The sequence below is a fragment of the Hypanus sabinus genome (assembly GCF_030144855.1).
Source record: "Hypanus sabinus isolate sHypSab1 chromosome Y unlocalized genomic scaffold, sHypSab1.hap1 SUPER_Y_unloc_5, whole genome shotgun sequence".
In the NCBI taxonomy this organism is placed as follows: Eukaryota; Metazoa; Chordata; class Chondrichthyes; order Myliobatiformes; family Dasyatidae; genus Hypanus; species Hypanus sabinus.
The window spans coordinates 494727-521646 of record NW_026779035.1 but is presented as its reverse complement, the minus strand read 5'-3'; the positions used below and the strand labels follow the sequence as shown (position 1 = coordinate 521646).

The following is a 26920-nucleotide window of genomic DNA, read 5'->3' as shown; positions in this document are numbered from 1 at the left end:
GGAACAGGAAGGGGTCAGTAACTTTAATAGTTTTTTTTTAACAGGCTGCCTAATAGTAACAGGGATATCGAGAAACAAATGGGGAAACAGATCCTGGAAAGGTGTAATAATAAGAGTTGTCGTGATGGAGGATTTTTATTTCCCAAATTTCAACTGGCATCTCCCTAGAGCAAGGGGTTTAAGTAGGGTGGAGTTTGTTAGGTGAGTTCAGGAAGCTTTCTTGACACAGTATGTAGATAAACCTACAAGAGGAGAGGCTGTACTTGATTTGGTATTTGAAATGAACCTGGTCAGGTGTCAGATCTCTCAGTGGGAGAGCATTTTGGAGATAGTGATCACAATTCCATTTCCTTTATAATAGCACTGGAGAGAGATAGGAACAGACAAGTTAGAAAAGCGTTTGCTTGGAGTAAGGGGAATTATGAGGCTAACAGGCAGGAAATTGGTTTAAATTGGAAATAGATATTCTCATGGAAAAGTGTGAAAGAAATGTGGCAAATATTCAGGGGATATTTGTGTAGAGCTCTGCATAGGTATATTCCAATGAGACAGGGAAGTTATGCTACGGTACAGGAACCGTGGTGTACAAAGGCTGTAATAAATCTAGTCAAGAAGAAAAGAAAAGCTTACAAAAGGTTCAGAGAGCTAAGAAATGTTAGAGATCTAGTATGCTACTAGGAAGGAGCTTAAGAAGGAAATTAGGAGAGCCAGAAGGGGCCATGAGAAGACCTTGGCGTGCAGAATTTAAACCCCAAGGCATTCTACAAGTATGTGAAGACCAAGAGGATAAGCTTTGAAAGAATAGGACCTATCAAATGTGACAGTGGGAAAGTGTGTATGGAACCAGAGGAAATAGCAGAGGTACCTAATGAATACTTTACTTCAGTATTCACTATGGAAAAGGATCTTGGTGACTGTAGTGATGACTTGCAGAAGACTGAAAAGCTTGAGCATGTAGATATTAAGAAAGAGGATGTGCTGGAGCTTTTGGAAAGCATCAAGTTGAATAAGTTGCCAGGACCAGACGAAATGTACCCCAGGCTACTGTGGGAGGTGATGGAGGAGATTGTTGAGCCTCTGGTGATGATCTTTGTATCATCAATGGGGATGGGAGAGGTTCCTGAGGAATGGGGGGGTTGCAAATGTTGTTTATTCAAGAAAGTGAGTAGAGATAGCCCAGGAAATTATAGACCAGTGAGTCTTACCTTAGTGGTTGGTAAGTTGATGGAGAAGATTCTGAGAGGCAGGATTTATGAACGTTTGGGGAGGTATAATATGATTGGGAATAGTCAGCATGGCTTTGTCAAGGGCAGGTTGTGCCTTACGAGCCTGATTGAATTTTTTGAGGATGTGACTAAACACATTGATGAAGGAAGAGCAGTGGATGTTGTGAATATGGATTTCAGCAAGGCATGGGATCCAAGGGGACATTGCTTTTTAGATCCAGAACTGGCTTGCTCATAGAAGACACAGAGTGGTTGTAGACAGGTCATATTCTGCATGGAGGTTGGTGATCAGTGATGTGCCACAGGGATCTGTTCTGGGACCTTTACTCTTTGTAATTTTTATAAATGACCTGGATGATGAAGTGGAGGGATGGGTTAGTAAGTTTGCTGATGACACACAGGTTGGAGGTGTTGTGGATAGTGTGGAGGGCTGTCAGAGGTTACAACAGGACATTGATAGGATGCAAAACTGGGCTGAGAAGTGGCAGATGGAGTTCAACCCAAATAAGCGTGAAGTGGTTCATTTTGGTAGGTCAAATATGATGACAGAATATAGTATTAATTGTAAGACTCTTGGCAGTGTGGAAGATCAGAGGGATCTTGGGTTCCGAGTCCTTAGGATGCCTAAAGCAATTTGGCAGCTATATAGGACCCTGGTCAGACCCCAGTTGGAGTACCTTGCTCAGTTCTGGTCGCCTCCTTACAGGAAGGATGTGGAAACCATAGAAAGGGTGCAGAGGAGATTTACAAGGATGTTGTCTGGATTGGGGAGCATGCCTTATGAGAATAGGTTGAGTGAACTCGGCCTTTTCTCCTTGGAGCGACAGAGGATGAGAGGTGACCTGATAGAGGTGTATAAGATGATGAGAGGCATTGATTGTGTGGCTAGTCAGAGACTTTTTCCCAGAGCTGAAATGGTTGCCACAAGAGGACACAGGTTTAAGGTGCTGGGGAGTAGGTACAGAAGAGATATCAGGGATAAGTTTTTTACTCAGAGTGGTGAGTGTGTAGAATGGGCTGCCGGTAACAGTGGTGGAGGTGGATATGATAGGGTCTTTTTAAGAGACTTTTGGATAGGTACATGGAGCTCAGAAAAATAGAGGGCCATAGATAAGCCTAGTAATTTCTAAGGTAGGGACATGTTCTTCACAACTTTGTGGGCTGAAGGGCCTGTATTGTGCTGTAGACTTTCTATGTTTCTTTGATGGTACTGAATTGAAACACAATGTTATTGCGGTGGCGTAGCTCTCAGTGCAACACTTTATAGTGCAATCAGTCGGCTCCGCTTTCCTCCCACATTCCAAACCTGCTAGTTTGATGTCAGAAACATGGCAACACTTGTGGACTGTCCCCAGCGTGTTCCCGGATGTTTTTATATAAAACAACACATTTCACTGTATGTTTTGAGACTGCAGATGCTGGAATCCATAGCAACAAACCCCACGGAGGAACTTAACAGATTGGGCAGCCTCTACCGAGGGAAGTGGACAGTCAGCTTTTCAGATTGAGACAGTCATCTGGTCTTTAACTGCAGACCTCTGAAATATGGATTGCTGTTTCCCTCCACAGCTGTAGATTGTACATCACTGAAATGTTGAACTAAGTTCAAGTCCCACAACAGCGAAGGACAAAGTTACACTTAGCTAATTACATAAATGGGGAAAGAAAGCCATGAGCAGTTATTTGATTCGTAATTACTACCGAGCTGTCCAGTTATTTTGAGGGTGATAGCCCAGTGGTTAGCGCACAACTTTACAGCGCCAGCAATCATTGATTGTTGTTCAATTCCCGCTGCTGTCTGTAAGTAGTACCTGTGTCTCCCCATGACAGTGTGGGTTTCCTCTGGATGGCCTGGCTTCCCGGCACATTGCAAAGACATACGCGCTGGGGTTAGTGAGTTGTTGCTGGAAGCATGGCGACAGTTGAGCACAGCACAATCCTTGCTGATTTGATTTGACACCAACAATGCATTTTGCTGTGAGTTTTAATGTACATGTGTGTGGTGAACTATGTGCCTGTCGGGACACGCCCCTGCTGACTGCTCCTGTGGCTCCTCCCACAGGCCCCTGTATAAAGGAGACCTGCGGCCTGAAGATCGGCCTCAGTCTCCAGGACCTTGTAAGATAGACACTCACTCCTGGTTCCTTCTTCCAGTCAATAAAAGCCGATATCTCGCCTACGTCTCAGTGTGAGTTATTGATGGTGCATCAATTTTATTGACTGGAAGTTTTAAAACATGGAACCCGTTTTGCGTCCGGACCGGTTGGATTTGGACCCTCAAGACCCTGACGCAGCTCTCGCTTTTGAACACTGGCTTGCATGCTTCCAATCGTACTTGGCGGAGCTTCGTGCGACTGAACCCGCCGTTATGCACAGAATCCTAGTCTCGAGGGTCTCCTCCAAAGTTTACTCCTTTATCCGGGACCTGCCGACCTACGAAGGGGCACTGGACGCCCTCAAACGACAGTACCTGCGGCCGGTGAACACCGTCTACGCAAGACATCGCTTAGCTACCCGGCAACAGCGGCCTGGCGAATCGTGCGCTGAGTTTCTCCGAGCACTACAGACACTCGTCCGAGCTTGTGACTGCAAGACGCTCACGGCAGAACAGCATGCGGAGCTGCTGGTGCGAGACGCCTTTGTGACGGGACTGAGGTCAGTGTACATGCGCCAGCGGCTGCTGGAGAACTCGGATCTTACCTTAAGCTCGGCGATAGAGAAGGCCAACGCTCTAGAAGCTGCGCGGCATAACGCCGACGCTGTCCAGTCGCGCGATTCCCCGCCGGTTTCGTGGACGCCTCAGACCCCGCCACCGCCGGCTCCCGGGAGCGAATTCGCCAACGCCGCCGCCAGTCGCGATTCCACGAGCTCCCCGACCCAGACCACGGCTGTGGCCCGTAAGAAACTCGTGCTTTGTTATTTCTGTGGCCAAAAGAAACATCCTCGACAACGTTGTCCAGCGCGAGAAGCGACCTGCTCCAGCTGCGGAAAGCGGGGCCACTTCGCCAAGGTCTGTAAGTCTCAACCTCGAGCGGAGTGCAGCGCTGCGGGTGAAACGTGGGGGCCGCCATCTTGCATGCCGGGATGTGGGCGGCCATCTTTGTCGACGTCAGCACGCCCCGCCCCCGATCCTCGGATGCTGACCGGGTACCCCGGATGTGAGCGGCCATCTTTGTCGGCGTCAGCATGCCCCGCCCCCGACCCTCCGATGCTGACCGGGTACCCCGACGGCGATCCAACTCTGGCCACTGTGACTCTCGACCAAAGCGCCCCACACCAGCTTGCAAGATCCATGATGGACATCCAGGTGGAGGGGCATTGGACTGGATGCCTGTTTGACACGGGCAGCACTGGGAGTTTTATTCACCCGGACACAGTGCAACGCTGCGGACTTGCAACGCGGCCGGTCAGTCGGAGGTTCCATTTGGCCTCTGGGTCGCAGTCCGCAGACATCCGGGCGGGTTGTGTAGCGACTTTGGTGGTGCAAGGCACAGAATATCGGGACTTTGAACTGCTGGTCATGCCTAATCTGTGTGCACCTGTGCTATTGGGGCTGGACTTCCAGAGCCATCTTGAAAGTGTGACTATGGTATACGACGGGCCCCTCCCACCACTCACTGTCAAGAATCCTCAGTTTTGTGGGACTTCTTCACATACCCCGCTACTGACCACACACACACACGGACACACACATCCCATCCAGAACCAGGCCAACAGCTGCGCTACCGACACTTGCAGCCTCTCCACTCTCAAGATCCCTCCCCCACCGCTGTTCGCCAACCTGACCCCCGACTGTAAACCTGTGGCAACCAAAAGCAGGAGGTACAGCGCGGGGGACCGGGCCTTCATTCAGTCGGAGGTGCAGCGGCTGCTCAGGGAGGGGATCATTGAGCCGAGCACAAGCCCTTGGAGGGCCCAGGTGGTTGTTGTTCGGACTGGGCAGAAAAATAGGATGGTGGTGGACTATAGTCAAACCATCAATAGGTTTACGCAGCTTGACTCATACCCCCTACCCCGCATCGCGGATATGGTCAACCAGATTGCTCAGTATAAGGTGTACTCGACAATAGATCTGAAATCCGCTTATCACCAGCTCCCCATCTGCCCAGAGGACCGCCCCTACACCGCCTTCGAGGCGGGCGGCCGGCTCTATCACTTCCTGCGCGTCCCTTTCGGTGTCACGAATGGTGTCTCTGTCTTCCAGAGGGAAATGGACCGGATGGTGGACCAGTACCAACTGCAGGCCACATTTCCCTATCTGGATAACATCACCATCTGTGGTCATGACAGGCCAGATCACGACGCCAACCTCCAACGGTTTCTCCAAGTGGCCGCAGCTCTGAACCTTACTTATAACAGGGACAAGTGTGTTTTTGGTACCACCCGCCTTGCTATACTTGGGTATGTCGTGGAAAACGGGGTTATTGGGCCTGATCCCGAACGTATGCGCCCCCTGTTAGAGCTCCCTCTTCCCACCACTCTCAAGGCCCTCAGACGGTGCCTGGGGTTTTTTTTCCTATTACGCCCAATGGGTCCCCCATTACGCAGACAAGGCTCGCCCCCTGGTCAAGTCTACCTCGTTTCCCCTCTCTGCTGAGGCCTGCGCGGCCTTCAACTGCATTAAAGCGGACATTGCCAAAGCTACGATGCATGCAGTGGACGAGACCGCTCCCTTCCAAGTGGAGTGTGATGCCTCCGATTTCGCTCTGGCTGCTACCCTTAATCAGGAAGGCAGACCAGTAGCATTCTTTTCTCGCACCCTCCAAGGCTCTGAAATTCGGCACTCCGCGGTGGAGAAAGAAGCCCAGGCCATAGTGGAGGCTGTTAGGCACTGGAGGCACTATCTTGCTGGCAAAAGATTCACTGTGCTGACCGACCAGCGCTCGGTTGCGTTCCTGTTCAGCAACCAACAGCGGGGCAAGATCAAAAATGATAAGATTTTGCGGTGGAGGATAGAACTCTCCACCTACACCTATGATATCCTGTACCGGCCTGGCAGACTCAATGAGCCCCCTGATGCCCTATCCCGGGGAACATGTGCTAGCACACAGCTCGACCAGCTGTACGCCCTTCATGCACAACTTTGCCATCCGGGGGTCACCCGATTTTACCATTTTGTGAAAGCTCGGAACCTGCCGTACTCCCTGGAGGACATCAGGACGATGACCAGGGACTGCCAAATTTGTGCCGAGTGCAAACCGCACTTCTACCGTCCTGACACGGCACAACTTGTCAAGGCCACCCGCCCTTTTGAACGCCTGAGTGTTGACTTTAAGGGCCCCCTTCCCTCCACTGACCGCAATGTCTATTTTCTCAGTGTTATTGACGAGTTCTCACGGTTCCCCTTTGCCATCCCCTGCCCCGACACCACTGCCACGTCCGTCATAAAAGCCCTGCGCCAGCTCTTCACTCTGTTCGGGTATCCCTGCTATATCCACAGTGATAGAGGGTCCTCCTTTATGAGTGAGGAGCTGCGCCAGTACTTGCTAGCTAGGGGCATTGCTACCAGTCGGACCACGAGTTATAATCCCCGGGGTAATGGCCAGGTAGAGCGGGAGAATGCCACAGTGTGGAAGGCCACACTTTTAGCCCTTAAGTCCAAAGGGTTGCCGGTCTCTCGATGGCAGGAGGTCCTCCCTGAGGCACTGCACTCTATCCGCTCTCTGTTATGTACGTCCACCAATGCCACCCCTCACGAACGCCTATTCTCTTTTCCCAGGAAGTCTGTCACTGGGACCACCCTACTAGTTTGGCTGACGTCCCCGGGGCCAGTGCTGCTCCGGAAACATGTGAGGAGCAATAAATACTCCCCGCTGGTGGAGAGGGTTCACCTTCTCCATGCGAACCCCCAGTATGCTTACGTGGTCTTACCTGATGGGCGGAAGGACACGGTCTCCATCCGCGACCTGGCACCCGCAGGTGCAGCAGACCACTACCCTGAAGGCTCTCCGGTAACTGTGAACCCTGCACCAGAGGTGACACCGTACTCACCAGGCCCTACACAGACTCCTCACGACACTTGTATACCGGGCGTTTCGTACGCATTTATACCAGGCGCCTCGCACATGCATGAGGGATCACCGGCGCCTAGTGGGCAAGAACACGCGCAACCCCCGTCCCCTGTGCAATCGCCAATGTTGCCGGCACCTATGCGGTCACAGCCGGTGCTACGTAGATCGCAGCGACAGATTCGACCGCCTGATCGGCTTGACTTGTAAGAACCTTCGCTACATGAGGACTTTTTCAAACGAAGGGGGGGTGAATGTGGTGAACTATGTGCCTGTCTGGACACGCCCCTGCTGACTGCTCCTGTGGCTCCTCCCACAGGCCCCTGTATAAAGGAGACCTGCGGCCTGAAGATCGGCCTCAGTCTCCAGGACCTTGTATGATAGACACTCACTCCTGGTTCCTTCTTCCAGTCAATAAAAGCCGATATCTCGCCTACGTCTCAGTGTGAGTTATTGATGGTGCATCAATGTGTCAAATAAATCTAGTCAATCTTTATGATTTTACCAATAATGTCACACCTAAAAATAATCCTTTCTTGTGATCCCCACTTGTTTAAAAGCACATTCAGCTTATACGATTTGTTCGCAGTGCACAGATTGGCTGGGGCATTTATGGAAGATGGGGGGTGGGTATAGTACTCCTCTTCAGAATGTCCCTGATTTTTTGGTCTCATGAATTCAATATGAATTTTATAGATTTAGAACAGTGTTGGACCATATTAGGAATAACGTAGTGCTAATGGAGTGAGACACAACTGCGCAAGCGTGTGGATATCAGCCGGTTAGAAGAGCGAGAAGAATTTAAAAGGAGACAGTTATTTCTTCAGCGGTTTGATCGAGGGACGACTGCGCAAGTGCGGGAACGTCAGCCAGTTAGAACAGCAAATAGAGTTAAAAAAGATAACAGCTGTATAGAGCAGGTGACAGAGTAAAGGGAGACAGAGAAGGAGAGTTTTCGCTCAATGGATCAAGGCAGATGTTACCTGTATAGAATAGAGACAGGAAGTATGTGGGTGAGCACGAGGAAATCTTCAGATGCTAGAAATTCAAACATCACACACAAAATGCTGGTGGAACACAGCCGGCCAGGCAGCATCTATAGGGAGAAGCACTGTCGACGTTTCAGGCCGAGACTTTTCGTCATGACTAACTGAAAGGAAAGGTACTAAGAGATTTGAAAGTAGTGGGGGGAGGGGGAAATGCGAAACGATAGGAGAAGACCGGTGGGGGTGGGGTGAAGCTATGAGCTGGAAAGGTGATTGGCAAAAGGGATACAGAGCTGGAGAAGGGAAAGGATCATGGGACGGGAGGCCTCAGGAGAAAGAAAAGGAGAGAGGAGCACCAGAGGGAGATGGAGAATAGGCAAAGAATGATTCTGAGAGGGGCAGAGAGAGAAAAAATAAGGAAGGGGAGGGAAATAAATATTGGTACCAAGACATAGGTAAGAAAAGGGAGGAGGTCCTGAAAGCAGATAAGGAAGGAAGTTGAGAAGCAGGAACTCAAAGGTTGTACTGCCTGTGTCACATGACAGTGAGTTTAGGAATAGAATGGGGTGGAAGATAAATGTGTGGCTAAGGGATTGGAGCAGGGGGCAAGGATTCAAATTTCTGGATCATTGGGACATCTTTTGGGGAAGGCATGACCTGTACAAAAAGGACGGGTTGCACTTGAATCCGAGGGGGATCAATATCCTGGCAGGGGATTTTCCTTAAGACTACTGGGGATAGTTTAAACTATAATTTCTGGGTGGTGGGAAACAAACTGGAGACGGAGGAAAGGGCTGTTGGCTCACAAATAGAGAAAGCTTGTAGACAGTGCGAGAGGGAAAATAGGCAGGTGATAGAGAAGGGATACACTCAGACCCATGGCTTGAGATACGTCTATTTTAATGTAAGGAGTATTATGAACAAAGCGGATGAGCTTAGAGCAGGGGTGGGCAAACTTTTTGACTTGAGGGCCACAAAGGATTCTAAAATTTGACAGGGGGGCCAGACCAGGAGCAGATGGACGGAGTGTTTTGGTAATACACCTCATAAGAGAAAATAAAATATCATGGGATATGTAGAAAACATGTGCTTTAATTTCAATTGAAAATGAACAAATGCATTACAACAAAATATCTGTCTTTGAAGTCCCATGGTATTTAGCTATTTATTGAAATGACTTTTAAAACTGAAAATTAAATGAATAAAATACAGCTTTTTTTAATAGTAACAGTTATTATTTTAAAGCACTGAAAATTCTGTTATCCTTCAAGATATTATCATCATCACTCTCCCCCTGACTGTCTTTATTTCAAAAACGGTAGGAGATGCAGGTCTGCTTGTCTGGCTCCTTCTCATTCAATTGTCTCCTGTGCCAAAACTCAACAACGACACGCACAATGACAGAACAGTGACAGCGCGCCAGTATGCGGAGCGCGTTATTTGATCTGGAGCGCATTTTTTATTTTGAGAATGTATGTGCACCTGCGCACTACTCATGTCCATCACTTAACAGAAATGACATGTAACATGTAAGGCTTATTGAAAAAAATATTTTCAAATGCATTTTTTACATAACACAACGAAGAAACTTATTTTTAATTTCAGTGGGAACAGTGTTGTTGGTCTCCCTTTTTAGCCAGCGCATCGAAGTCTGGATTTAGTTTTGTTGTGGCGATTCTCAGGATGGATCTGAGGTGTTGGTCAGTTAACTTGGATCTGTGGCTGGCTTTGTTGATGTTCATGAACATGTTTGCTGAACGACTGTTCAAACAAATAGGTTGAGCCGAACAAAGAGTAAAGCGCAAATGTGGAGTAATATGCTGCACCTCAACAAAGGTCAATGTGTAGAGGTGTGCTACATGCAGCACTAAAATTACGACACGGAGTTGGTAACTGCAGTCAAAGAAAAAAACTTTATTCGAAATCCCCAGCCTCACTTTTAAGCCTCCCTCAACCTGCCCCCCCCCCCCCCCCCCCGTGGCGCAGAGGCTCCAAAGCACTGTGCTCGCAAATCCCCGCAGGCTATCTCCCTTATCCGGAACGCTGGCTAATTGTGAGCCGGTTCGGATGTGCCAGGAAATGGGTCGCCACGAATGTATATTCGTCTAATCATCTATTGGGAAAACGCCAGAATTGCGGGGAAAAAACTTTAACAAGGTTTATTAATATAATTTCATCGTTCTGCGGGCTGGATTAAAAAGCTTAACGGGCTGCCCATGGCCCGCAGGCCTTAGTTTGCCCATGCCTGGGTTAGAGCATGGATCAGTACTTGGAGATATGATGTGGTGGCCATTACAGAGACTTGGATGGCTCAGGGGCAGGAATGGTTACTTCGAATGCCAGGTTTTAGATGTCTCAGAAAGGACAGGAAGGGAGGAAAAAGAGGTGGGGGTGTGGCACTGTTGATCAGAGATAGTGTCACAGCTGCAGAAAAGGAGGAAGTCATGGAGGAATTGTCTATTGAGTCTCTGTGGGTGGAAGAACAGGAAGGGGTCAATAACTCTACTCCACTGGTTGTTTTTTATAGACCACCCAATAGTAACAGGAACATCTAGCAGCGGATTGGGAGACAGATCTGGAAATGTGTAATAATAACAGGGTTGTCGTGGTGGGAGATTTAAATTTTAATTTCCCAAATATTGATTGGCATCTCCCTAGAGCAAGGGGTTTCGATGGGGTAGAGTTTGTTAGGTGTGTTCAGGAAGGTTTCCTGACACAATATGTAGATAAACCTATAAGAGGAGAGGCTGTACTTGATCTGGTATTGGGAAATGAACCTGGTCAAGTGTCAGATCTCTCAGTGGGAGAGCAGCTTAGCACAATATTATCTCCTTTACCATAGCATTGGAGAGGGATAGGAACAGACAAGTTAGGAAAGAGTTTAATTGGAGTAAAGGGAGATATGAGGCTATCAGGTAGGAAGTTGGAAGCATAAATTGGGAACCGATGTTCTCAGGGAAATGTACGACAGAAATGTGGCAAATATTCAGGGGATATTTGCGTAGAGTTTTGTATAGGTTTGTTCCAGTGAGACAGGGAAAGGATGGGAGGATGTACAAAGAGTGTTGTAAATCTGTTAAACCTTACTTCTAATCATTACCCATTACCCGATGAAGAACACAGAGTATTACGGAGGATAAAGCAACAGCTTTTTATTAGTAGTTCACTACTGGAGAGACCCTCCTTAGGCACACACAGGGGTCTCTCTCCCAAAGCACAGAGATACAGAGAATTTTATACTATTTTTTGTCACATACACAGGAAGCAATTTTTTAGCTACCCCCATAATCACATGCCCAGCAACAGTGGTATTTCGAGACAAAAACCAATTAATCACCTTAAAAGGCAGTCAAGTTCAGACAACCGAGACAATGTGCGCAATGACATAATTCCTTATTTTTCATTCTGCATATTTGGAGGCAAAGTATAATTAGTTTACCACATCCTGCAGGTGCAAAAAGCCAGTGAATCATACATAGCTTAACATCTTAATTTTTACATGTCATCAGGACAAGTCTAAAGAAAGGTTAAAAAAACTAGAAGATTATAAGGCAAGCCGGAAGGAGCTTAACAATGAAAGTAGGAGAGCCAGACGGGGCTATGAGAAAGCCTTAGTGAGCAGGATTAAGGAAGACCCCAAGGCATTCTACAAGTATGTGAAGAGCAACAGGATAAAACGTGAGAGAATAGGAATCAAGTGTAACAGTGGAAAAGTGTGTATGGAACCAGAGGAAATAGCAGAGGTACTTAATGAATACTTTGCTTCAGTATTCACAATGGAAAAGGATATTGGCGATTGTAGAGATGACTTACAGCAGACTGAAAAGCTTGAGCATATAGGCATTAATAAAGAGGGAGTGCAGGAGCTTTTGGAAAGCATAATGTTGGATAAGTCACCAGGACGAGATATACTCCAGGCTGTTGTGGGAGTCAGATGAGATTACTGAGCCTCTGGCGATGATCTTTTCTCTGTTTCTATGTTAGCTTATTAGCACTAAGTTTATTAGCACTATTGTAAGCTTATGAGCACTAAATTAGAAACACAGAAAACCTACAGCACAATGCAGGCCATTTGGCCCACAATGCCATGCCGAACGTGTCCTAACCAGACAAGTTATCTCGGGTTACCTAAAGCCCTCTATTTTTCTAAGCTTGATTTACCTATGCAAGAGTATCTTAAAAGACCCTGTTGTATCCGCCTGCAGCACTGTTGCCGGCAGCCCATTTCCACACACTCACCACTCTCTGAGTAAAAAAACCTAGCCCTGATGTCTCCTCTGTACCTACCTCCAAGCACCTCAAAACTGTCCCCGTTACATATCCCGTAACTGGATAACTTACCAGCAAAGATAGAGAGGTCCGTTGAAGTCTGATATCACTATTTTCAAACATTTTTATTTATAAAGGGGCACAAAAGTAAGGTTAATGCAAACATTCAGATAATGCACATCACTAATACTCAATCTAAAGCACGGGTATAGTCATAATCGTCATTAAGAAGTAATCTCGGCTGTTGTCTAGGGGATAATATTTTTGTCCATTGAAAATATAAAAAGTCATTCAGAAGTCTGCAGACTTTAGCCTTTCGAGGAATCGCTGGGTTTCATGTGTTTTAGAGGGATCGGTGAAAACGAAAAGAAAACTTGCCCGTGTCTTTATGAAGCCACTCCGTTAAATCAGGGGAGCGTTGTTTTCCCCGTTGTTAGTTCGAAGTCCTTCTCGGTATTATCAGCCACCCGCTCCCCAGGCAAAGGAGCTAGGAGCGCACGTGGCTTTGAGTGGCTTCCAGCTCTCCCGGGAGCGTTGAGCGAGCAAGTTCTTCTGGTGCATCGCTAGGGTACCGCCTCCTGCAGTCCGCTTTTAACTTTACTTGCAGAGTTGTAGCTGTCCATCAATCTCCACCCACATATTGCCCGAGGGTGTCCATGTCCATGATAGTTGTCACGTAGCCGGGACTTGCACATGACACAGGTGCCTCTAAGAACAATGGCCAGAACCGTTGCATTGTCTCTCACTTCCGAGACCCGAATTAATAGCGATCTTGTGATTCTCCGGAAGGAGGGGGCTGCTCCCGCTCCTTCGGCCCCTCAGAGCTGTGGTACCTTCATAACTCCCCTCTTCTGTTAGCCATTTTAGCCCTGGGGAAAAGGTCTCTGATTATCCACATGATCAATGCCTCTCATCATCTTATACAGCTCTATTCGGTCACCTCTCATCCTCTGTCGCTCCAAGGAGAAAAATCCGAGTCCACTCAACCTGTGCTGCAACATTACCTCTCCACTCCTAAATTCAATTCCACAATTGATGAAGGCCAATACACCATACGCCTTCTTAACCACAGAGTCAACCTGTGCAACAGCTTTGAGTGTCCTATGGACTCAGACTCCCTCAGATTCTCCACACTGCTAAGAGTCTTGCTGTTAATACTATATTCTGACATCATATTTGACCTACCAAAATGAACCACTTCACACTTACCTGGGTTGAACTCCATCTGCCACTTCTCAGCCCAGTTTTGCATCCTATCAATGTACCGTTGTAACCTCTGACAGCCCTCCACACTATCCACAACACCTCCAACCTTTGTGTCATCAACAAACTTCCTAATCCATCCCTCCACTTCCTCATCCAGGTCATTTATAAAAATCATGAAGAGTAAGATCCCTGAGGCACTCCACTGGTGACCGACCTCCATGCAGAATATGACCTATCTACAACCACTCTTTGCCTTCTGTGGGCAAGCCAGTTCTGGATCCACAAAGCAATGTTCCCTTGGATCCCATGCCTCCTTACTTTCTCAATAATCGTTGCATGGGGTACCATCAAATGCCTTACTGAAATCCATGTACACTACATCTACTGTTCTTGCTGCATCAACATGTTTAGTCACATCCTCAAAAAATTCAGTCAGTCTTGTAAGGCACAACCTGCCCTTGACAAAGCCATGCTGATTATTCCTAATCATATTATGCCTCTCCAAATGTTCACAAATCCTGCCTCTCAGAATCTTCAGATTCAGATTCAGTTTATTGTCATTAGAAACCACAAATGCAATGCAGTTAAAAACTGAGACAACATTCCCCCAGAATGATATCACGAAAATTTATGACAAAACAGACTACACCAGATAATCCATGTAACGTTTGGCAATCCCCAGTCCAGAGTCCGGAGAGGCTGCTGCGTATTAATATTGTGCTACCATCTTAGTGCATTCCCCAGAAAGGAGCTCCAAAGCCACCAGTCAAAACAAGACCAAAAACTAAAGCTACAAGACCTGCACAAAACCACATAGTTACAACATATAGTTACAACAGTGCAAACAATAGCATAATTGATGATAAAAAACAGACCATGGGCACAGTAAAAATAGTCCAAAAATGTTAAAAGACTATAAGTTCAAAAGAAACCACCACAGTTTCCATAGGTCCCCAGGATGACAGACTTGCCATCCCACGCCAGCGGCAGAAGGGAATACCCCGGTATGGACTTCCGTGGCATCACCCAACTCAGCCTCGCAGACACAGCACACACTAAAAGCAACCTGACCTCAGCGGACTCCAAGTCTGTTGAACCTTCGAGCCTCCGACCATCCCGTCCTGAACAGCTTCTCTGAGCACCATCCTCTGCCGAGCCTATTAAGACAGCCCCGCCAACGGCCATCGGCAACGTGATCCCAAGGACTGGGGGCCTGTTCTTCTCAGCAGAGACCCGGACCCCACAGCAGCAGCAGCAATGAAGAACGTCTTCCTGGAATGTCCCGATGTTTCTCCGTACTCCCACGTCTGTTTTCAATCGATTATGATTGCACACGGCACCCCACGTCACAAATAACAGATAATCAGCTCTGGAGTGGCTGCTGCAAGCTCTGTCTTCTTCAACAACTTACCAGTCACTGAAGTAAGACTCACTGGTCTATAGTTTCCTAGGCTATCCCTATTCCCTTTCTCCAATCCTCCAATCCTCCAGAACCTCTCCTTTCCCTATCAATATTGCAAAGATAACAAGAACAGTGCTAATAAGTTTGCAATTACTTACTGTTAATAAGCTAGCAATAACAGCACTAATAAGTGAACAATAACTTAGTGCTATTATGTTAGAAATAACTCTGTGCCATAAACTCCCAATAACTTTATGCTAATAAGTTGGTGGCATTTCCACGTTCTGATTACTGTTGCAGATCGAAAGCTCCAAGTCAAAAGAACATAAAAGTGGCAGAAATACAGCAACCAAGCAGTGTAGTAGTACGTAAGTACGCACTGTGTGCACTTGTTCTTCATTGAATGTAGAATACAACATTAAGTTGGAAACTGAAGAAATGTATAAAGAAACAAAGGATCAGGTGTAGATAGTTATATTTTTAGGTGCTGCTGCTGCCGACCTGATGTTTGCAGAGTAACCATAGAACATTACAGCACAGAAACAGGCCTTTTGGCCCTTCTTGGCTGTGCCGAACCATTTTTCTGCCTAGTCCCACTGACCTGCACCTCGACCATATTGGTCCAAACCCATCTCATCTGTGTACCTGTCCAAGCTTTTCTTAAAAGTTAAAAGTGAGCCTGCATTTACCACTTCATCTGGTAGCTCATTCCACACTCCCCCTGTTCTCTGTGTGAAGAAGCCCCTCCCCCCATGTTCCCTTTAAACTTTTCCCCCTTCACCCTTAACCCATGTCCTCTGGTTTTTTTCTCCCCTGGCCTCAGTGGAAAAAGCCTGCTTGCATTCACTCTATCTATACCCATCATAATTTTATACACCTCTATCAAATCTCCCCTCATTCTTCTACACTCCAGGGAATAAAGTCCTAACCTGTTCAACCTTCCTCTGTAACTCAGTTTCTCAAGTCCCGGCAACATCCTTGTAAACCTTCTCTGCACTCTTTCAACCTTATTAATATCCTTCCTGTAATTCAGTGACCAAAACTGCACACAATACTCCAAATTCGGCCTCACCAATGTCTTATACAACCTCACCATAACATTCCAACTCTTGTACTCAATGCTTTGATTTATAAAGGCCAATGTACCAAAAGCTCTCTTTACGACCCTCTCTACCAGTGATGCCACTTTTAGGGAATTTTGTATCTGTATTCCCAGATCCCTCTGTTCTACTGCACTCCTCAGTGCCCTATCATTTACCTTGTATGTTCTACCTTAGTTTGTCTATCACTCGGTTTCACTATTGCTTTTAGTATGGTCCCTAATGGTGGGCCGATTCAGAAGATTAAGGTATGTGGAATCCTTGGAGGAGACGTGGATAGGATTGAAAATTGACTTGAGGATATCTGAGCGAAGTCAGTGGCAGGTGGATGTTGTTCTGATTGGAGATCTAGGACCGATGGTGTTGCACAGGTGCCCGTGCTGGATTCCTGTTAGTGACACATGTAAATGATTTGTTTGAAGATGTAGATGGGATGATTAGTAAGTTTGCAGACAAGACAAAAGTTGGTGGAGTTGTGGATATTGAGGAAGGCTGTCCAAGATACAGGAGGATAATGATAAGTCTAAAATATGGGCAGAGAAATACGTAAGGTGTTTCACTTTGCGGGTCAAATACCGTTAATAGCAGAGAGATCTTGGGGCACTAGTCCGGGGTAGCAGAAGTCAAGGTGATGTTTAGCCTGGTTTAGGCCAAACATTTAGATTAAATGTTGGTGATGCTGTTTATACTTTCCAACATTGTATTTCATTTGCCACTTCTTTGTCCTTTCCCCTCAACTATCTAAGTCCCTCTGTAGGCTCTCTGTTTCCTCAACACTACCTGCTCCTTCAGCTATCTTTGTATCATCGGGAATTTTAGTCACAAATCCATTAATCCCATAGTCCAAATCATTGACATACATCATAAAAAGCAGCAGTCCCAAACTGACCCCTGTGTAACTCCACTGGTAACCGGCAGCCAGCCAGAATAAGATCCATTTATTCCCACCGTCTGTTTTCTGATGATCAGCCAATGCTCCACCCATGCTAATGACTTCCCTGCAATCCCATGGGCTCTTATCTTGCTAAGCAGCTTCATATGCGGCACCTTGTCAAAGGCCTTCTGAAAATCATCTCCTTTGTCTACCCTGTGTTACGTATCCCGTAACTGGATAACTTACCAGCAAAGATAGAGAGGTCCGTTGGAGTCTGATGGCACTATTTTTGAACGTTTTTATTCATAATGGGGGGCACAAAAGTAAGGTTAATACAAATATTCAGAACATATACATCGGCAAAACAATCTAAAGTGCGGATATAGCAATAATCATCATTAAGAAATCATCCCGACTGTTGTCTAGGAGATAATATATTGTCCGTTGGAAATATAAAAATCACTCAGAAGTCTACAGGCTTCAGTCTCTTTGGGGAATCGCTGGGTTTCACGTGTTTCAGAGAGAGTGAGGAGAAACGGAAAAACTTGCCCGGGTCTTTGATGAAGCAACTCCGTTGAATCAGGGGAGCGTTGTTTTCCTGTTATTAGTTCGAAGTCCTTCTCGGTATCATCAGCTACCCGCTCCCCAGGCAAAGGAGTTACGGAGCGCACGTGGCTTTTGAATGGCTTCCAGCTATCACGGGAGCGTTGAGCGATCGAGTCCTTATGGTGCGTCGCTGGGGTACCGCCTTCTGCAGTCCCCTTTTATCTTGACTTGCAGAGTTGTAGATGTCCATCAAAGTAGGGTGATGCAATCCCCAGCCCCACATTGCCCGAGGGTGTCCATATCCATGGTAGCTGTCACGAAGCAGGGACATGCCCTCAGCACAGGTGTCTCTAAGAGCAATGGCCAAAACCGTTACATTGACTCTCATTTGCCTGGGTCCGAGACCCCAATTAATAGTGCTCTTGCGATTCTCCGGAAGGAGGGGGCTGCTCCCGCCCCTTCGGCCCCTCAGAGCTGTGGTACATTCATAACACCTGCTTGTAATTTCCTCAAATAATTGCAGTAGGTTAGTTAGGCAGGAATTTCCTTTCAGGAAACCACACTATCTTGTCATGTGCCTCCAGGTACTCGATAATCTTATCCCTAACAACCAATCCAACAACTTCCCAACTGCTGATGACAGGCTAACAGGTCTATAGTTTCTGTTTAGCAGAATAACATTCGCAATTGCGAAACTATCGATTTGTGAAAGATCATTGTTAATGCCTGTGGAATCTCTCCAGGTACTTCGTTCAGAACCCGAGGGTGCATTCCATCAGGTCCAGGAGATTTATCCACCCTCAGAGCATTAAGCATCTTGAGCACCTTCTAAGTCATAATTTTCACTGCATATACTTCACTTCCCTGACACTCTTGAATATTTATCTGGATATTGCCTGTGAGGAGAAGTTGCATTTGGTCATTACATTACATGGAGACTTTGGAGAGGGTACAGATGAGGTTTACCAGGATCTTGCCTGTGTGGAGAAGTTGGATGAACTGGGATTCTTTTCCTAGGAGCATTTGTGGCTAAGGGGCAACTTGATAAAAGTTTATTAAGTCATGAGTGATAGTCGTAGAACACTATGGCTTATAAGCTTGCTCTTGAACCAATCTAGTCTACACCAAACTATTAACCTCTTCCCACTGACCTGCCTCCAGACCGTAGCCCTCAATTTCTCCACTAGGCACTCATGGAGTGAGGTTGGATCCAGCTTCACTCCACTACTGTTACTTTTTTTAACCCAGGATCACCCTTATCTAACCTATTTTTATGTACACTATAAGACTTTATTTTTGAACTGTTTCTTGAGCGTTGATTGTGAATTTTTGAGGAAACGAGCATGGAAATGAGTACGATGAGCACAAGATCTAAAGGGACAGATTCAAAAAATGAGAAAGATTCCGACGGGAACAGTAAGAAGAAAAGAGGTGAACCTAAGCGAACTGAATTAACTTATGAGACTAAATGTTGGATCTTTTGAAGGCACAATCTACTGAACTACACCAAAATATTAAAGAAGTCTTTAAGGTACTCCAGGACTCTTTGGCTGTGCTCGATCACGAAGTTAAACAGCAACAATCTAAAATCACAAAATTACAGGACAGCGCTCAGAAGAAAGATCTCTGCTCATTTGGAACAAACTCTGTCTTTGACAGTTAAACAGCTGGAGAGTTGTAAATCAAAGATCATCAATCTCAAAAACCCATCCAGAGGACAGAATCTAATCGGTCTCCCCGAAGATATTGAGAATGGGGACCCTTTAAAATTCTTTTCTCAACTTTTAAAGGATGCGTTTACCTCTGAATTTCCAAACGAACCCCTATTACTTAAACATTACATTGCTCTTTTCCCCAATTTCCGAGCCCTGGGGCTAGATCTCAAGCAGTGATTGTCCAGTTTCATTGTGTGCATGTTAAAGAACAGCTTATTCGCATCCCTCGTCAGCAAAATATGATCAAATTTCAAAATGATAAATTCTGTCTTGTGGAGGATTATAGCCCAGAAGTGATGAAGGCACAATAGGCTTTTAAATCTTTCATGTCGGAATGTTATGAAAAGGGTCTCAAACCAGCATTACTTTATCCTGCGCGCCTCAGAATTACTACTTCCGATGGACAACGCCATATTCTTCTGTCTACAAGCGCCACTTGAAGTTTTTTGGATGAACACTCATTTTTAATAAATACCCATTTTTAATAAATCTACGGTTTTGTAGTCCTGACTATGTGCTTATGCACCTGTTTTTTAAAGCCTACAATTTTGCTATGAAATTTGATCTTTAGAAGTTTAAGCTTTTTGTTTTTGGTTACTAGTGTAGTGACACTTTACACTTTAACTATAGTTGTTTTTACTTGAAGTACTTGTCTTTTTTTCTCTCCTTTTAATTTTGCTAATCTTTTTTTAAAATTATTTGATTTTTGACGTTTTTATTAACGATTGACGGGGATTTTTTTGGGAGGAATATCTTGTTTCTCTTTTTGTTTCATATAATCAAGATGACGGTTCGTTCTGATCTCATATTTCCTCTTGTTCTTTTATTCCACCATTTCTTTTCTTTTTGCATTCTCCTGTACATAAGGCTTTTTTGTTTTTTGAAGTGTTACTTTTTATTTACTTATGTCTATTTTTTACGATTTATAATATACGCTGACGTTTGCTTTTTCTTCCTGTTTTCAGAAATCACTTTCTGAAGATTGTTACAGTATAATCCTTTTTTTTTTTCTGGATTTCGGGTGGTCTTTATTTTAAATGTATTTTTGAAGTTATCTTTTGGAGAAATGGGGGTAGATTTAGTGTTAGTTCTCTTTTTGGCCTTTAGGCTTGTGTCTTTGTGGGTGGAGGGTGAGGAATCTTTTTATATTTTCAGCTTTTTCCTTTGGACTGTCTTAGAAGTACAAAGATGTCTGCAGTGTCATTACTTCTGGTTCCTCCCTGAGCTTTTGTTCCTCTTTTGGGTTCATGAGTTTGCATTACGGTTAACTCTTTACATACCAAAGGGTTGATTCTATGAATTTATGGTTCTGATTATTAATTTTGTCTCTTGGAGTACAAATGGTTTAAATCATCCAATTAAACGGAAGAAGACTTTTAAAGTATTCCAAAGACTGAATGCTCATATTATTTTTCTATAAGAATCTCATGTGACAAAAGAGGTTAATCAACTTTTTTTCAGGTTTTGGAAGGGCCAAGAGTTCGGATGCTAAAATGATAGGTGTTTCATCACGAAACTGTTTCTGACCCGAATGGCAGATTTTTATTTATTACTGGGTTACTTTTTAATAAAAAAGTGTTTATGGCTAATGTTTACGCTCCAAATGTTGATCTTCCCGAATTTTTTAAGGATTTATTTACTGCTTTCCCTAATCTAAATGATTGTATGCTGATAGTGGGTGGTGATTTTAATTGTTGTCTGAATCCCTCAATGGATAGATCCATATCTACTCAAACTTTACCAAATAAATCGGCTACTCTTATCAATTCTTTTATGAATGGTTCTGGAATTTTGGATATTTGGAAATTTCTACACCCCAAGGACAAAGTGTTTTCATTTTTTTCCATACATTTATCATCCTTACTCTAGAATCAATTATATTGGCTCTCGTCTCCTTCCATCTGTGATTGACTGTAACTATGACATTATTGACATTTCTGATAATGCTCCAATGAAACTCCTACTAATGCTCCTAGTATTAGACAATGGCAATTTAATTCCAATCTGCTTCAAGACATGGATTTTGTTAAGTTTATGGAGGAACAGATTGATTTCTTCTTTTCAACCAATTTTATAGAAGAAATCTCCAACGGGATACTTTTAGGCATATATCCATGGTCAGGTTATTTCCTATTCTGTTGGTATGAGGAAATGCATTAAGAATGAAACATTATTATTGGTTGATAAGATCAAAGAAATTGATAAGAAATATTCCATCGTTCCTAGCAAGGAGCTTTATAGACAGAAAGTCGAGCTTCATATGGAATATAATTTATTACTTACATCCTCGATTGAAAATCAATTAATGAAAACCAGAAGTGAGTTTTATATACAATGATAGATCGGGTAAATTATTAGCTAATCAATTAAAAACTGCCTTGGTTAAATGCCAAATCATTAAGATCCATGAACAAGATAATTTGACAATTAATCATGACAAAATAAACAAATCTTTTCAAGATTTTTATACCTCTTTATATAATTCTGATTTTTCGAATGATCCTAATCTCATGTATGACTTTTTAAGGGAATTGAATTTTCCGATATTATCACTCGAAGAACGTCTAATATTAGAAACTCCCATTACAGATGAAGAAATAAAAGGTGTTATTCTTTCAATGGATTCTGGTAAAGCACCAGGTCCAGACGGTTATACAGTAGAATTTTTCAAGTGTTTTTCTTCCATTCTCTCTCCTGGTTAGATAGAGTTTTTAAAGAAGCAATTAGACTGGGTGAATTACCACAATAATTTTACAGGGCTTCTATTTCCTTAATTTTGAAAAAGAATAAAGATCCTACTGATTGTGCATCATATCGACCGACGTCTTTGTTGAACGTAGATTCTAAGACTTTTTCTAAGATATTGGCGACTAGGTTGGAGAAAGCGTTACCTGAATTATATCTGTGGATCAAACTGGATTTATTAAAAACTGTTATTCTTAACATTAGGAGATTAATGAATATTGTTTACACTCTTTCATGTAGTACTCCAGAATGTGTCATTTCATTAGATGCTGAGAAAGCATTTGACAGAGTTGAATGGCCATACTTATTTACTGTACTTGAGAAATTTAATTTTAGTTCAACATTTATATCTTGGATTAAATTTATATATAATACCCGAATAGCTTTGGTTAACATTAATAAACAAAGATCTCCCTTTTTTCCCTTATTTCAGGGCACCAGGCAAGACTGTCCTCTTATTTGATATTGCTCTGGAACAATTGTTTTTCAGGAATCACCTAATATTTTTGACATTACCCGTGGGAATGAGATACATAAACTATCATTATATGCAGATGTTTTATTACTGTATATTTCTAATCCTGAGAAATCCATTCCCACAGTTTTATCTTTGTTGGCTCAGTTTAGTAATTTTTCGGGTTATAAACTGAACCTTAATAAGAGCGAACTGTTTCCTCTAAATATGCATGTTCCAATTTATGGACGTTTATCCTTTAAATTGGTTACTGACTATTTTAATATTTAGGGGTTAAAATTACAAAAAAACGTAAGGATTTATTTAAAGCTAACTTTTTACCTTTAATTGATCAGATTAAACATTTGTTTACTAATTGGTCTCCAATGTCTTTGTCATTGATAGGTCAGATCAATGCTGAAGATTACTATATTATCTAAATTTTTATATTTATTTCAAGCAGTACCAATTTTTATTCTGAAATCTATTTTTGTCAGTGTTGATTCTAAAATTTCTTCTTATATTTGGCAGAATAAAAATCAGGCTAGGCAAAAGATATTTACAGAAGTCTGAAAAGGAGGGTGGTCTGCTTCTGCTGAATTTTAGATTTTATTATTGGGCAATCAATATCCGCTATTTGAAATATTGGCTGTGGGACATGGATATGACTTCAAACCCTCACTGGGTAAATCTTGAATGTAAATCAGTACAAGGGTTTTTTTTCACTGGGTTCTATTTCAGAGACTTCGCTTTCCTTTGCTTTTGCGAAATTGTATAAACAATTAGATAATCGGATAGTTAAATACACTTTACAAATATGGTTTCAATTTTGGAAATTTTTTGGGTTGAATCAATTTATTCTAGCAAGTCCTATTGTATCTAAATTTTTCTCCTATTCCTCTATTATGGACCAAGCCTATTTGACTTGGAACACTAAAGGTATTAGAATTGAAAATACACATGAACTAAGATGTTAACTGTCCTGTGCTATCATCAGTGGGATCATCAGTTGATCTGCCTCCTGTCCTCAGGAGTTTCGGCCCGATTATAATCAAGACTCCCTCGAGATGGTGGGCCAGCAGTGCTAAAGCACCATCTTCCACTGACCAGCTAAACAACTTGTCATCTGCCTCTATCAGAGTTGTTGGTCGCTTCTATCCAACAGATAGTCTACTTTTCAGCTGTCAATGCAGCTACTGAAGGGTTTACAAAAGACAGATACACTGTCCGACTATCTGCCCCTCTGGACATACTTAGTCCACACCCATGATGATCCTGTCTCTGCTGCCTCAGCTGCAGCCCTGCTGGTTGACTTGATCTCTCTTCTAGTGAAGCCAAGGTCACGCAGCCATTTCTGGAAAGTGAATGCAATAAAGCCACAGCACCCTTCTTCGAATGGATAGCATGACACCTTTCACCCTCTGTCTCTGCACTCTGATCTTAATTCTGAATACTTGGTTAACTTGCGCTCATGGGCTTCATCGATGTTGTCTTCCCAGGGGACTGTGAGTTCACCGATAACCACTTCTCTACTGGTCTCAGACCAGACGATTATATCTGGACGCATTGTGGTGAAAGCTATTTGCTCCGGGAAACTGCCTTTCCCATCCAGGTCGGCCTTGATACACCAATCACTGGCTGAAGAAAGTATGCTTGATTGTGGGCCTGTGCTGTACACCCTTGACTTGCAACCTTCTTTCACAAATGACGTGTGATAAATGATATTATGGGGCGACCCAGTTCCCAGCACACTCAAACCTGCCCACAAAATGACACGCCGGCAGAGAAGCCGACCCCAAAAAGGGTGCCAGGCCTTCTTCACCAGCAAGCGGAAATGCCCGTTCGTGGGAAGGGACTGTGAATATGTGCCCCTTACAGCATTTCTGCCTGGGGTGTATGGAAACGGGAAGGCTTTAAAGCGAGGCCGCGAAGTTTGAATAAAGCTTTTACACAACTGCAACTCACCATCTGTGTATCATTATTCCAGTGCTGTGTGCAGCACACCGCTACAATTGGTGACCCCAACAGCCCAAACAATATTTGGACCGAACATGACCGACGCCGCTGTTCATGCAGTTTTGTTAAAACTGCCAAGCTTCTGGACGCTGCGACCTCACCTATGGTTCCAGCAAGCAGAAGCCCAATTCCACATTCGGCAGATAACCTCGGATGCCACACGTTACTACTATGTGGTGAGCTCCCTCGACCAGGAGACAGCCGCCCAGGTTGAGGAGTTCATACAATCTCCCCCAGCGGATGGCAAATACACTGAATTCAAAGCCCTGCTCATAAGGACTTTCAGACTCTCACGGCGTGAGCGAGCTGCCCACTTACTGCACCTGGATGGTTTGGGAGACAGGCCACCGTCAGTTTTGATGAAAGAGATGCTGTCCATGGCTGAAGGGCACACACCCTGCCTCATGTTTGAGCAGGTATTCCTGGAGCAGCTGCCCAAGGACATACGCCTGCTGCTGTCCAACATAGATTTCAGTGACCCCCGGAAGGTGGAAGCCCAGGCGGACTTGCTGTGGAAAGCCAAGAAGGAGAGTGGGGCGTCCATCACACAGATCACCAAACCACATGCCCAACAGCAGATCAGACCAGGCTCAGCTACCCAGAGGCAACGGACAATGGTGCTTCTACCACCAGCGGTGGGGCGCAGAAGCCTGCCGTTGTTGCCCACCCTGCAAGTTCCCGGGAAGCACCAGGGCCAGCCACCGCTGATGGCTAGGGCAGCTGGCCATCTGATATCCTCCTGTATGTCTGGGACAAGCAGCCGGGACGCTGCTTTTTGGTTGACACCGGAGCCGAGATCAGCGTCTTACCTCCAACAAGTTACAACACCTGTAACAAAGAACCGGGTCCCATCCTGCGGGCCACAAATGGCAGCACAGTAAGGACATACAGCACCCATACGGTGCGGCTACAATTTGGCTCCAGCCGGTTCACGTGGGACTTCACACTGGCCGCCACTGCCCAACCGCTCCTGGGAGTGGATTTTTTGCGAGCTCACAGCCTGCTAGTTGACCTGCAAGGGAAGAGACTAGTCCACGCTAAGACTTTTAAAATGTTCTCCCTGGGTGCAGCCCAGTTGCCAACCCCTCACCTCGACTCCATCACGCTGTCCGACAATGACTTCACCAGAGTCCTGGCGGATTTCCCATCAGTTCTGGCACCACAGTTCATGGCAGCCATGCCCAGACACGGTGTACAGCACCACATCCTGACCCAGGGACCACCCCTCCACGCCTGTGCTTGAAGGCTTCCCCCGGACAAGCTCCAACTAGCGAAGGAGGAGTTCAAGAGGATGGAGGAATTGGGGATCATACGGCGGTCTGACATCCATGGGCCTCCCCCCTGCACATGGTGCCCAAAGCAACAGGGGGCTGGAGACCGTGCAGCAATTACTGCAAGCTGAACGAGGCTACTACACCGGACAGCTACCCCATGCCGCACATTCAGGACTGCAGCAAACCTGCACGGGGAAAGAATATTTTCCAAAGTAGACTTCGTACGGGGATACCATCACATCCCGGTGCACCCTGAAGACATCCCCAAAACAGCACTTATCACCACGTTCGGCCTTTTCGAATTCCTCTGAATGCTGCTCGGCCTAAAGAATGCCGCACAGACATTCTGGCGGCTCATGGACGCGGTGGAAAGCGACCTGGACTTCGCTTTCGTCTATATGGACAACATCCTCATAGCCATCAGTAGTCGTCAGGAGCATCTGTCCCACCTCCGTCAACTCTACGCCCGGCTGAGTGAGTACGGTCTAACAATCAACCCGGCCAAATGCCAGTTCGGTCTCAACAACATTGACTTTCTGGGCCACAGGATTACTAAAGATGGGACAACCCCCTGCCTGCTAAGGTAGATGCAGTCCGCCATTTCCCCCGACCCACCACAATCAAAGGCCTTCAGGAATTCGTGGGTATGGTGAACTTCTACCACCACTTCCTCCCCTCAGTATCATGTGCCCTTTGTACACCCTGATGTCGGGTAAGGGCAAGGACATTACCTGGGATGAAGAGGCCACAGCCGCTTTTGCTAAAACCAAAGAAGTCTTGGCAAACGCCATGATGCTAGTGCACCCCAGAACGGACATCCCTATCGCCCTCACAGTGGACGCATCTAAAACGGCAGTCAGTGGAGTGCTGGAACAACTCATCGAGGATCGCTGGCAACCCCTGGCGTTCTTCAGCAAACACCTGCGGCCACCCGAGCTCAGATACTGTGCTTTCGACTCGGAGCTGTTGGCACTGTATCTGGCAATCCGGCATTTCAGGTACTTCTTAGAAGGTCGGCCCTTCACCGCGTTCACGGACCACAAACTGCTTACCTTTGCGTTCACGAAGGTGTCCAATCCCTGGTCGTCCTTCCAGCAGC

At 45.3% G+C, this 26920-nt stretch overlaps 1 protein-coding gene across 1 annotated transcript in view; it reads left to right on the top strand.

Moving 5' to 3' along the window:
* The window catches only part of LOC132386029 (E3 ubiquitin-protein ligase TTC3-like), a 60273-nt gene extending 40993 nt beyond the window's left edge, over positions 1–19280 (top strand). Inside the window, exon 7 of the mRNA XM_059958313.1 lies at positions 19104–19280. Coding sequence (XP_059814296.1) covers positions 19104–19280 — 177 coding nt within the window. The remainder of the gene's footprint in view (positions 1–19103) is intronic.
* The last annotated feature ends 7640 nt before the right edge of the window (positions 19281–26920 follow it).